Source organism: Lichenostomus cassidix, chromosome 1, assembly GCF_008360975.1.
Source record: "Lichenostomus cassidix isolate B80296 chromosome 1, HeHo_3.0, whole genome shotgun sequence".
NCBI lineage: Eukaryota > Metazoa > Chordata > Aves > Passeriformes > Meliphagidae > Lichenostomus > Lichenostomus cassidix.
In genome coordinates this window covers 29,161,689-29,175,370 of record NC_139479.1, presented here as the reverse complement: position 1 = coordinate 29,175,370, position 13,682 = coordinate 29,161,689, and the positions used below count along the sequence as shown (strand labels likewise).

The following is a 13,682-nucleotide window of genomic DNA, read 5'->3' as shown; positions in this document are numbered from 1 at the left end:
ACTTAGACATAGCCCATGAATTCTGAGCAATTTAGGTATGCTAAATTAAATGGTAGTGTTCTCCATTTAGTTCCTCTGTTTCCATGCAGAATTTTCTTCTTTCAAATAAAGTCTGTTGATGACAGTGCAAGCTAAAACCATCCCTGATTGTGACTAGGTATTGGCACTCTTTTGGACAACAGGAGAATTTGAACAGACGGAAGAGTGGGAGAAATCAGGACAGAACTTTGTCTCTTGCTCATTATTTCCTGGCTTTTATTCAAACCTCTATGACTATTTCAAAATATTGGACTTGTATCTTCATACTCTGTGCCAGTTACTTTTAAAGGCTGTCTTCCACTCATATTAAGGATAATCAGGCTCTTTAACAGCTGTGTGTATTAAAATAGAGGAAATAATAATAATATAAAAACAAATACAGTAAGCCTACCAAAACTGGGATTGAAGGCAAAGTTTTGCTTAATCATTAGGTGTGAAAACAGCATGTTCTTCAGTTATGACCTTTCCTTCTCCTTAGTTTCAGAAATTAACTCTGAGTCACAGGCTTATGCACAAAGAGGAAGTAGGCTGAAGGGTCAATATGGATTTCGCTGGAAATCCTAATGAAGTTTTAATGCCAGAGCCACTGGAGTTAAAGTTATACCTTCTTAGTATGTGTAAATGAATTTGTGTGCATGTAAGTGTGCGTGTGTACTTTGTGTATAAATATGTATATATGTACAGTATATGGTACATATATGGTGTAAGTATAATATGCATTGTACATATGTATACTATATACAATATATATTATGTTTTTTTATATATATTGAAATAACTGTAAAGGAATAAAGGCTTTGTGTTATGGTCTTTCTCCAAAAGTTTCGAACTGTATCTATTTCCTAAATTTATTAGGAAACGTAAATGTCTGTTGGTTTGCCCAATTTACAGCATTCTTTAATTTTGTTCATTGTTTCAATTGGATGTCCACCTCAAATTTCCCAGCCCACCAGTGCTGCCATGAGACCTGGCCAAAGCCCACATAAGACCCGGGAACAGAAGGCAACTTCTGTCTTGAGTGGCCTTTGAACTCAGGCTCATGGTGCAGATATTGAGTCCCCTTTTCCTCTGGGCACCAGTGTATGTGTATGTGGAGAGCATATCACACACAAAATGCGTATGTGCTGTATTTTCAGTCTGTTACGTTCTTTGGGCGCTTGCCTTGCTTTTAAGTGCATCGATTCCACCGCACGCTTACCTAATGCCATAACCAATTTGTCTCTGCCTGCCCCACCTGCCTTTATTCTATGTTAATTGGAAAGCCGGTTATACTGAGCGCATTGAATGTTTTATGTTTTGTTTTCTTGTAAGGTACAGTGGTCCCATCTGGCATCTCTCAAGAACAATGTTTCCCCTGTCTCGCGATCCCATTCCTTCAGTGACCCTTCTCCCAAATTTGCTCATCACCATCTTCGTTCCCAGGACCCATATCCACCTTCACGCAGTGAAGTGCTTAATCAGAGTTCTGACTCTAAGTCGGAGGTACCCGACCCCACCCAAAAGGCTTGGGCTAGATCAGACAGTGACGAGGTGCCTCCAAGGGTAAGGAGTAGAAAGACAGATGTGTGCTATTTTTTTATTATTAATTATAATTTTCTTAAGGATGTGATACCCTGGGCACTGGGAAGACCGTGCCCTTGTGCCAACACTGGTAACAGTATTTTGGAAGGCAGATCTTTATGTAGGTGTTCAGTCAATGGGTTCTTTATGTAGGTGTTCAGTCAATGGGTTAATGATAATCAACCTGAAGTACAATATTGAAGCTTCATATAAAATTGGTAATTATTTATAGAATGCAGCTCTTTCAGAGAAACAATTTATTATGCAAAGTTAACAAATCATTACCATATTCAGGAAAGAATTTAAAATATCCCTGAGGTTATTGCTCAGAGTTTTAATATTCTTCTTCGTCTGTTAGCAACCCAAACTATGAATCATACTCTTATTTAAAATTGAGATGGATCTGAACAAAAAGGAAACATTCAATATATTTCCTCCTCCTCTCCCCCTCCCATTCCCCCTCCTATCCACTGGGATTTGCTTCTTCTGAGTATATTCTTGCTCCCCCCCACCAGTCTTTGCCTTCTGCTGATCCATTCCTGGGCATTTGTTTGGTTCCCTTGAGCTTATTCTCCTAATTCTCATGCTGTTTCAGCAAATTGCTTTGTGCCTCCCCTGCTTCAGTCAAAATGCCATATTCTTTTCAAATGTCTCAGTAGTTGGGAGGGTAGCGGGGCGTGTACGTGTTCGTGTGATAACCATTGAACTATTTAATGTTAAGACTAAACTTCAAGTTCTATTCAAATTCTGAACAGCATCACAACTAAGGCTTTTGGCTTTGTGGATGTTTGTTTATTGCTTTTGGTCATTGATGCTAGCTTGTACTTAGAACATGTTGTTGATATCTTAAGAATATATTCTGTGTCAGGAGAGGTTTTATCTTCCTGTCCTCTCCATCCTCTTCATGGGTTTAACTCAACCATTTTTCTCCCAAGGTACCTGTGAGAACAACGTCCCGATCACCAGTCCTGTCCCGCCGTGATTCCCCACTGCAGGGCAGTGGGCAGCAAAACAACCAAGCAGGTCAAAGAAATTCCACGAGGTTTGTAAGCCTATGTGTCCTTGCTTTTCTTGAATTGGAAGGAAAAGGCTTATGGGAGGCCAGGCATTTCCAGACAGCTTTTGGCAATGCCTGTATAATGTGAAAGGAAGATGATGTTGGATCCCTTTTCAGTAATGATTAATTTCCCTTGATGTAGCACATGTGTCAACAAACACTGACAAAATTTCTTTTTTCCTCTTCTCATCTGAGTTGCCTGCCCTGGTAATTTTAGCAATTACTTCAAATAACCTTCACATTTTGGAAAAAATGTGGCCATTTATGAACATGTTGCTTTTTGGTGCAACAGGTCGGCTTGGGTGTACTATGAGGATTACTGGTAGCAGAAGTGCTTGTAACATCTAAAGTGAAGAGATCTCAGAAACTTTCTGGCTTCTTAGCCAGAACCAGATTTTAAGAGGGGAAAAAAGTCTCCATGAGCTGTGACACGAGCATCTGAGATCAGGAAAGGCAAGGAGAGAACTGTCTCCTGAGCTCAACACAGCAACATGGGCAGGAATTAGCTCACTGGACAGGGGTTAGCGTATTCTGTTATTCTTTTTGGCTTGTGTTTAGTGCCTAGGACATTTCTGAGCCAATTTTAAACATTCATGCAGGCTGAGAGAATTGTCCACTTCAGGTCAGATGCTTAAGAATGGCAGGTAGATAATTCCAAATAATTGGAATAGCTTATACCCACGTGAACTTTTTTTATCCGTCGTAAATAAATAAGATAATAATTGTTTCAAAGGGAGCCACTGCTGGGTTGTGAAGCATTACTAGTGCTCTGAGCTCAGTCTTAAAGTGTTCTTTCAGTTGAGTTATTAGCAAAACAGTGAGGGAGAGTGATTTTTCAGTTTAGAGTTGGGAATCTGGAGCTGAAGTGTGTGTGACAAAGTATTTCTTTCCTCCCTTGATGCAGCAATATAGAGCCTCGTCTGCTGTGGGAAAGGGTGGAGAAACTCGTACCAAGGCCAGGCAGTGGCAGTTCTTCTGGCTCAAGCAACTCTGGCTCACAGCCTGGCTCCCACCCTGGCTCTCAGAGTGGGTCTGGAGAGCGGTTCCGGATGAGATGTAAGTCCTTCTCCCACCCTTCATACCACTGTATTTTCAAGTTGCCTGTGAAGCACTCAATAATTAGGGATGATAACCCTCACAGAGAATGACCTTTGAGTATGCAGTGTCAAAGATGTCTTAGCTTGCTGTACCCTCTTGGCCATATGTCCTTGCTTGGGAAAGGCAGTAGGCACAGAAATCATCATCAGACTGTTTCTTTAGTTCACATCCAGTCGCTGTTGCATTTTCCTATGTGCAAACAGCCCAATCTCCATGCCCTCATAGCTCACTCCCTTCCTCATGTGTACAAGGGCATGTTTTGGTACTTGTTGCCTGTCTCCTTCATGGTTGTTGACAGGGTGCAGACTGCAAAGGATAGGTCTCAGCTGGGCTATGTTGGATGGTGATGGAGGTTTTCCAGCTTGTGGTCACACTTGGGTCTTTGATTTGTAATTGTGACCGTTTACTTTGGCATCAGACATAGGTCAGTTGCACCTGTACAAATCACAGCTTATGATGTTTTTTGTGTAGTCCTTCAGGGACAGTGTAATAGTGAACCAGTGAAACTTTGGTCTTGTGGTCAGACACCACCTAATAGTCTTCTCACCTCTTTCCCCACTCCAAAGTGAAGTAAGAAAACATATTTTAGCTCCCTGCTTAATCTTTTTTGTTCTGTGTTCCTTTCGTGGTCTTGGCACATGCAGCATCATCCAAATCAGAGGGTTCACCATCCCAGCGCCATGAAAGTGCACCTAAAAAGCCTGAAGAGAAAAAGGAAGTCTTTAGACCTATCAAGCCTGCTGTAAGTTGCATCCACCTCTCTGTCCTCCTTCTCTTTTAGTAGATTCACAAAAAGCACAGTGAGAGCTTCAATCAGTGCCATCAGGGGTGAATATCAGCTTGAGTTGAGTTTGTAACTGGGTCTAGCAGCACGTTCTGGGCTGTGCAATTGCCTGCACATATCAGTACTCCAAATGTTAGATTTTGCTCTGCTTCTGAGATTGATTTCTCCTCTCTGGTCTTCTTCCTTCCTAATCCATGCCTTTCTCTTTCAATCCTGTGCTTCCTTCCTGGGGCTGGACCAATGATCATGCATTTGACCTGCATGTGGCGATGCTGGGCTGAATGGTGCAGGGAGAAGTGGTAAGACCTTAAATTTTTCCTACTTTCTGTGAGAGATTTCTGCCATTTCCTATATCTGGCTGCTATTACAATTGATTACAGTTCTGTGTCCAGTTGTATCTTGGGGAACTCAATGGGTTTTCACAGTATTTCCAGCTTTCCTTGAAACTTTCTTCACTTGCCATACCTCTTATGACACTGCACCAGCACCTAAATCTATCAGCTTTCTGAAAGAAACACCGAAGTTTGTCCTTCACTTCTGATAGTAAAACATGTGAGGTATTTGCCATAAACGGCATTCAGCTAAATAAAACATAGCTACACAACTGAGAGCATATTGAACTGTCTGCAAGCTGCAGACGGAAAAGCGACTTGTGTCCCATCCTGTTTATACTGTTTGACAGTCATGTGTGACTGAGCTGATGCTGATGAATTTGACTTCACAGGTGAACTCCTTAGCACAGTTTCATGCAAGTGGAAATGGATTTAAAGGTTTCAAGGAGATCAGCTCTCTGCAGTTGTGCCTTAGGTGGCTCAATAAGTCTTACCATCTTTCTGCTACCGTGATGGCTAGATTTCTTGCAGCCAGTATGTGAGAGTGGGTCCTTGTGCTTGTATACGTCCTTCAGATGGTATGATGGCGTAAACTGAAATCCTGATCGGGATAGTTGTGTTTCAGAGTATGCACATTTTTCTATGATATAGCAAGACCTGCTTAGGTTGACTCTTCTGGTGCTTGAATTTATCAGAAAGTGAGTTTTGGTAACTGTTAGGAATGAGCAAATAAAAGGAAACAGTACTGCTGAGGCCATGTAAACACAGAAGTAAACAAGGGAACAAACTTGGGCACTAATCCTGTGGGTTTGTCTTGCAAACTCTTCTCTCTTACCTACAACATTAGTTATTTAATCTTTTTCTTCCCTCTCCCATCAGGATTTAACCGCATTGGCAAAGGAATTGCGAGCAGTAGAGGATGTGCGACCTCCACATAAAGTAACGGATTACTCATCCTCAAGCGAGGAGTCAGGGACAACAGATGAGGAAGATGATGATATGGAACAAGAAGGAGCAGATGAATCTACTTCTGGACCAGATGATGTCCGAGCAGTGTTAGTTCTTCTAACAGTGTTTTCCATCTGTTTTCCCTTGCAGGGGATTGAAGGAAAAGGATGTTAGCTGTTTTGGCTTGTATGTTGGTTCTTTCAGCTTACTACAATCTATGAGAAAGACATAGCAGCCTCAAGTGTCCATATATTCAAACACTGAGGATAATCTTCTCCATGTCCCTTCCCTCTTCTCACTTGATTTGCTACAAAACAAGAAACCGTGTTTAAAAATTTCTTGACTTTATTTTTTGATAGAGAGGCTTTTCTAGGCAGCTTATGTAAATATTCCACTCTGGTCACAACACAAATTAATTTTGGGTATGCCATGATGCAGGGAAGTGACAGCCAGGGCACTAGTGCTGTTATCTCACTCCAGTTATTTCTTGTCTGACAAATAGGTCAACGTTGAACTTGAGCAATGGTGAAACGGAGTCAGTAAAAACCATGATTGTCCATGATGATGTGGAGAGTGAACCTGCCTTGACTCCTTCTAAGGAGGGCACCTTAATTGTTCGACAGGTATTGCTTTTCCTTCCCTGTGCAGTGCTGCACCCTTTCTGTGCTCATTAACCCACTCGCTCATTCACCCATGCTGTTTCTACATTATATTTGTTGTTCGTATTATCAAGACGCAGCTGTAGTGAATTTCAGATGAGCAAGACGTTTGATGCATGCAAAGAGGAGAGTAGCCCTTCACCCCTTGCTTCTGTTTTGCATGCTTTCCAGTGACACTCATGGCAGCACCATGCAGAATATCTCAAAGTCTATGGGTGAGAAGGGTAGAAAAGCTGCAGGTGTGTGGAGCAAGTACCTGGAGCAAAAACTTAGTTTAGTTTTACCACAGAATCAAATACGTGTCTCAGGAGTGGGGCTGGGAGAGAGACTGGGGTGGGAGCACTCAGGGTTTTTTTTAAATTGTTTGGAGCTGTAGTTGAGGGCATAAAGACCATCCAGATAACATACACACACATGTACATGCAAATTCACACAACAGTTGGTGTGGGGGAGAAGCAAAATAGGTGGTGAGGCAGGGAACGTGGACAGAGCTAGAGTGCTGTGTTGTTGCCTTTGATTCTGAAAATATTGCATTCCTGTGCCTCTGAAAGATAATGGTTCCCTGCGTTTAAATGAGCTTGTGTGTTAATGAGCGTGCTAGCTTATAGGAGTTTCCTCAGTAATCGCATTTCTGAGTTTCACAACTGAATGCCAATTTCTTAATTGAGCCCTCTCATTTGAAAATTAAGATTTCATGGTTATTGTTTTAAATAGTTAGCTGAAGGGATTCTCCAGAAAGTCCAAACTGCTATCTGCATAGGATCTAAGTTAGTTTTAAACAAAACAATAGGGAAAGAAATCCTTACCCCACCCCCAAAAATGTGCTTGTCCCTGTTGTGGTGTTGGACTTAGCAGTGCAGTTATTCTTCTGTTAATTGGTGGAACTGGCTGTGCAAGTCAACCACATGAACCAAGCTTTTGCCTGCCAGTGGGAATTTGATGAATTCTAGTAGCTCTGCCCACTTTCCCTTTCCATGCAGGCATCAAAGCATGGATTATCAGCTTACTTTAAAAAACTAATAAAAAAATAAATGTGAAAAGATAGGAAGTGAGGGAGAGAAGGAGAGAGGTTGTTAGGGCTATAGATCTTTAAGCAGCACTTGAGCAAGACAAGTGTGCCTGTTTTTTCTACAGAGTACAGTTGACAAAAAGCGTGCCAGCCATCATGAGAGCAATGGCTTTGCCGGTCGCATTCACCTCTTGCCAGATCTCTTACAGCAAAGCCATTCCTCCTCCACTTCCTCCACCTCCTCCTCCCCATCCTCCAGCCAGCCGACACCCACCATGTCCCCACAGACACCCCAGGACAAGCTAACTACTAATGAGGTATGTCTTACACCACAGCTGGCTGCTTTCTTAGGGTTATAGCAGCATTGCCTAGTAGCTAGTTTGCAAAGGAACTCCAGCCAATCTCCCCTGCTTTTTTTTTCTGTCACCTTTGTTCCCACCTCCCAAATAACACATTTCAGTTCTGTGTAAGAAGCCCTTAACTCTAGAGCAGTCCCATGCCAAACTTGCCAGTTTACTATTTTTGCTTCCTTTTAGTGAGTCATTAATTGCATGGCGTTCGTTTTAAACTAAACTTGACTACTGCATTTTCAAGCCAATACACTTTTAAAATTGTGTTTTATTCCGGAAGCAGGCTAATTGCAAGCAATGTGCCTCTTCAGAATTAGCGGTTAATTTTGGCTTTGTCAGTAAAGGCTGGACTAGTGACTCCACACATATGAGAAGCTGCTTGTGGAAATTCACCCTTTGGGAGTGGAAGCGGCCGAGGAGGGATTTTGCTTACTAAAGCTTGCTGTGTGGGCTGGGTGAACAAATCAGGTGTTGCCTGGGAGGGTTGTAAAAGCCTGATTGTTATTTTGGAATAATGAATGGGGGAAGATATTTGGGGTTTTTCCAAGTGTGTGCATACTCTGAGAAGCAGCTGTGTAAAGATGACTGTTCTCCACCAGCACTGATTGTGTCCAAGTGCAGAAGGCTTCACCAGGGGGGAAGTTCCCTCTTGCTGTCCTGGGCTGATTCCAGGATGGTGCCTTCCCTTACCAAGTGCTGGTGGGGAAGACTGGTCCTTGTTGTGTGTGCAACCCCTTGCAGCAGAGGAGATGCACACGTGTGAGTGAATAAAGAGCTATTTGCCCCTAACCAACCCTAGCAGTAAGTGAGAAGCCTTCTGTGGTGTCTCCACTCCTGGCTGGGTGGCCAGCCTGGCTTACAAGGAGAGCCTCTCAAGCAGGGGATGGTACAGGGTGAGCAAAATTTGGTGAAAAGAAGCTGTTGCTTCTCAGGGTAGAGTCCTGCCATGTAGATATGAGAGTGTTGTGATGAGAAGGAAAGGTTGCGGTGGGCTGGGTAGGTTTATGGCAACGCACGTGTTTACCACATAATTGAAAATGCTTCTTAGCCACATAGCAGGAGGGTGGGTGGGAGAGAGAGTTTCCTCCTGGAAATTAGTTTAGCATAATACTTAATTTTCAGCTATGCTTCATTGGTCTTTGATCTTTCTAAAAGTGCGCTCTTGTAGGTTATAGAGATCAGTTGATTGATCCAGAGATATGCTTGTTCATTACTTTGATCTAAGCAATTCGTAAGCAGGATTCAGTTAACTCGGCTTGGGAAGTGGAGACTGTGGCAGTGCCTGGTGATGAAGGAGCCTTTTGGTACTGAGCTGTGCAGGGGAGAAATACACTCAGAAGACCCATTGCTGTTTTTTCTGTAGAGGCTTAGGAAGATCAGAGGTTGAAGATCAGTTGATGCTAAAGAAGTGTCTTGTAACTATGTTTGCATAAAACTGAGCAAAAACCCAGTATTGCTTGGTATAACTTACCACATGCACACCCTTTATATATATACACTTCTTTTTTCCACTTGTCCCATTCTGCTTCAGTATGCAATGTTGTCACTATAATACTAAACTGGCAAGGGTTTTTAAGTTGTTCCATTTCCGCTTTTAACAGTTCATTGTTTCACTTGTCTTCTTTCTTGCTTTATGTTTTTTCATGTTTAGACCTCATAACTCAACAAGCACCAGTGATTTTATCCACTACATATTCATAGCATCATATCACCGTTTGCTACACTTTCCACACTAATGAGCCCCTTTGTTCGATACAGGTTTAATGTGTTGCTTTGTCAAATAAAGGTGGAAGAATCTGCTGCAGCTTTCTGGCAAGAGGCTCAGGTTAAACAAAATAGGGAGAATGAACAGTAGTGAACATTGAAACAGTCTGTCATAGAAATGAATGTGGTTCTGATTTTGTTGCACAAGCCAAGAGCTAAAACTTCATAATTTATTAAACTGCCTCACTTCAGGAGATGCTTCATAAATTCAAAAATTGTAGGTAGTGGACAGCTTGCAGATAAAATAGTATACATACATTTAAGCAGATTTTCAAAAGGAAAGACATGCCCTTGCTTTGTGCCTGATTGCAGTGGTCTGTCCTAAAAAGCTTTGCTAGCAGCTGAGGTTCAGGGATGACAATTCAGCTAATTACATTTTGCTGTAACTTTTGCAGTGTGCATATGTATCTAGTTCAGGTGCGGTGCCTGCAGTGCATTGTGTATCTATAAAAGAAGTACAAAAGCTTGGGGAGGCTCTGTAGCATAATTCTGTAGTGACTTTAAAATGTTGGTGTTTGTTATCCATGCTTTTTACTGTCATTAATATTAATAAAGTTGAAATTTACATTGCAGACTCAGTCCGCTAGTAACACACTCCAGAAACACAAATCTTCCTCCTCCTTTACACCTTTTATAGACCCCAGATTACTACAGATTTCTCCATCTAGTGGGACAACTGTGACTTCTGTGGGTAAGTAAAGTAGTTGAAGGCGACAATTGAAAAAGAGTTCAGTGACTTCAGTGGCTCTTTAAAGTACTTAAGAATGTTACCATCATGCTTTTTATTTGATTTGCAGTGGATTGCATAGTTTATTTTATTTTCCCATTTACATTTCTTACAAAAAGAAGGACTTTCTCAGTATTCTCAGTTACTGGTTTGGGTTATATGATGTAAAGAATATATGGCCAGCGTCTAGCACTTGAGGGATATTTCATGCACTTTTTTTTTTCCCTTTCAGTAGGATATTCTAGTGAAGCAATGAGATCAGAGGCAATAAGGCAAGACCCTACACGGAAAGGATCAGTTGTCAATGTGAATCCCACAAATACACGGCCACAGAGTGACACACCAGAGATTCGCAAATACAAGAAGAGATTCAATTCCGAGATACTCTGTGCGGCTTTATGGGGTAATGTAAATGTGTTCTTCCCTTTCCTCCTGCACTCTTGAAGTGTAGACATGCTAGTGGGAATTTGCAGTCTTTGATAATGTATCTCCAGAACTGTTGCTGTTTCTCTGCTTTTATTCACGATTCTTTACATATTTTTTGTTGCAAGACCTGGTAATTGTAGTGGTTTTTACAGTATGTTGCTTCTGCTTTGATATAATTTCCCACTGGTACATACATGCTTCTGATGGCACAGTTTAGACTGAGAATCATGGAATCATTAAGGTTGGAAAAGACCTCTGATGTCATCAAGTCCAGCCTTTGACTTAACACCACCAGATCAGCTATACCATCGCACTATGTGCCACATCCATTTGTTTCTTGAACATTTGCAGAGATGGACATTCTGTCACTTCCATGGACAGCCTGTTCCAATGCTTAACCACACTTCCAGTGAGAAAGTTCTTTCTGGTATCCAACCTGAACTTCCCCTGGCACAGCTTGAGGCTGTGTCCTCTTTTCTTGTCACTAGTTGCCTGTGAGGAGCTTCATGCAGTTGATCAGGATGTCCTTTTCAGCTCTCTCTAAACCCTAGGAGTACATCTCTTGCAGCTTTTGGGAGCTTTTACTAGTCCTTGCAGTGTACACCTGGTGCACAACAGGGTATTTCTTTTGAAAAATAATCATCTTCTTGAGCCTCTTTCTAATGTATTGTTGCAGGGCTTGATTAAGATGTGTTGCGTAAGATGACTTGTTGCCTCAGTCATCAGTTTATGCAGGAAGTAAGAGGGAAAATAAGAGGATAGAAGGAACATTTTCCATTCTGAGACTTAGCTTTGATAAGAGTGGTTTCTGCAGAGAGAAGCTGGCTATGAGATGTCAGCTGACCATGTGTGTCTGGTCTTCTTGTCACTAGGGATAATTTGTGTGGTGTCAGACAGTCAGGATCCCACACTTCACCAGGCTTGGAGCAGTGCCTGTTGCCTGCTACAGTGTGGAATCACTGCTGCAACATCCAGTGAAAGGTTTTCTCTGTCGTTTCTTTCTTGGCCGGAATCTATTGGGGCACATAAAGTTTTCGTTATCTAAATGTTAATAGTTGATGATTGTGTATGTTACATACTTATTTATCTAGTATCCCTAAACTTGGCCAACTATAAATGCACATGCAAATAATTTTATAAACTTAGAAAGAAGAGAGTTGGCCATTCCTCTAAGTCACGTGGTTATCGTACCGGTAACGCAGTCCCCTCTCTTTTTTTACATTTTTATAGCTCTTTCCAAGGTTTTAGTTGTCTTTGGGGGTTATTTGTAGCATTTCTTGTTTCTCAGAACAGCAGTGTTGTCCCAATCTTCTTGCCTGCAAAGCTGTGTCCATTAAATATCTCTCCTGGCACCTTGTCTTCCTATCTGCTGTTTTCTTTATTTCCAGAATTTACTGGTAAGTGTTTTTCCCCAACACTATTTTTGCTTGCATTCTTGTGTAAAATTCTCTGATGAAGTTAAGACTTGTGCAAATGTAAACTTTCAGGATGTGAGAGGGCAAAGGCAGAGAGAAATCATATGGTGTCAGTAAAGATGACTCATAATTTCTCTGATCTGCCTTTGTTTGCCAGTAGCAATTCATGTTAATGGTTTTATAATTGTTTGATCTATATATCTGACTGTTAGAGTGGTTTAAAGAGTAGGTGTAAAATCCTAGAGGTTTTTTAGCTGCAACACAGCCCTTCCTTGTTGAGCATTTAGGGCCAAACCAATGGTGCTACAAGTTGGTACACATGCTTACTTCTTGATAAGGTTTAGCTTCTTTTATCCTTACGAAAAATTAAACCACTTCATGGTGATGCTTCTTATTCAAAAAGAGGGGGACTTGCTTTGCTTTGATTTGATTTGTCTTTACCAGTAATGCCAGTAGTATCTAGCAAGCTGTGGATTGCATTAGGTCTGTGATGCTGTTTCTACTAGCTTCAAGTGGTGAAAGTCAATGTTAATGGCATGGATGCAGTAACACAGATTTTTACACCCAGCCTCCACAGACAGCCTGTACTTTTTCAGGTGACATTTCCATTTGTTTGAAAAAAACAGAACCGACTAATTGTAGGGTGGCAGCAGAAGAGCTCTGCTGTCTGTGAGTAATGAGGGTGCCCACATTGTAAAATACAAGCAACTGCTTGCCACCACCATAGTACCTTGTTAGTTTCATCTCGAAACGCATGGAGCTAAGGGAAGGGGTCGGGAACAGGCGTGCATGAGAACTGTAAGCAGAAACAACTTCACCACAGAGGCAGCAGCAGGAGAGATGAGGGTAGAGGCAGGAGCAGTGGAGTCCTGATGTGCAAAGAGGGGAAGGGGCCCTGAGGGAGCAGTTTGCATGTGGCTTGCTTTGCATTGTAGCCCACACTGGAAAAAGTACAGAAATGCTTGTTGAAGCTTGTATCTTTAGTCAAGGGGTACTGAAGCTGCAGGAAGGAGACCAGCTGCTGGGCACTTCCTCAGCTGGTTTGGTGCTGCTTCAGTCTCTGCTGAGCCCTGACTCATGTGTGTCTTGCTCTCCCTGCCTCCTTCTGCCACTTCCCAGTCAGAGGATGTCTTCCAGTATGAGACACAGTCTGTGTGAAGTGCTCTTGGGTGAAATGCCCATTGCCCATTGGTGGTGGGGGCTGTGGGATGGGATCCAGTAAGTACAAACCATATGAAGGATGCAGAAGCAAGAGGTGGGCATCACAGGGGTGAAGGAGGTGTCAGCAGCTGAAGGAGAGCCTGGAGGGTGACAGACCTCCCAGGAGAAGTAGCAGAGTGACAGATCTAAGCAAACATACCTTGGGACTGCTGGGACCTCTGAAGTTTTCTCACTGAGGAGGCTAGAGAGGGGAAAATGGGGTGCATGATGATTTCTGAACTCACTATGGGCTACATCTGTTTTTCTTATCCACCAGAGGCTTTTAAGAATGCTCCAGCACCAGCAGCTCAGCC

At 42.2% G+C, this 13,682-nt stretch overlaps 1 protein-coding gene across 9 annotated transcripts in view; it reads left to right on the top strand.

The window, feature by feature from the left end:
- Positions 1-13,682, top strand: part of MAP4K4 (mitogen-activated protein kinase kinase kinase kinase 4) — a 167,540-nt gene that overhangs the window by 136,258 nt on the left and 17,600 nt on the right. For 2 of the 9 annotated variants that reach the window (XM_085054527.1, XM_085054502.1), the window contains 9 exons: positions 1,351-1,581; positions 2,535-2,641; positions 3,561-3,712; positions 4,399-4,496; positions 5,750-5,925; positions 6,321-6,441; positions 7,612-7,803; positions 10,174-10,291; positions 10,560-10,730. In XM_085054527.1, coding sequence (XP_084910653.1) covers positions 1,351-1,581; positions 2,535-2,641; positions 3,561-3,712; positions 4,399-4,496; positions 5,750-5,925; positions 6,321-6,441; positions 7,612-7,803; positions 10,174-10,291; positions 10,560-10,730 — 1,366 coding nt within the window. The remainder of the gene's footprint in view (positions 1-1,350; positions 1,582-2,534; positions 2,642-3,560; positions 3,713-4,398; positions 4,497-5,749; positions 5,926-6,320; positions 6,442-7,611; positions 7,804-10,173; positions 10,292-10,559; positions 10,731-13,682) is intronic. The other 7 variants (XM_085054535.1, XM_085054518.1, XM_085054510.1 and 4 more) reach the window with 7 other exon arrangements.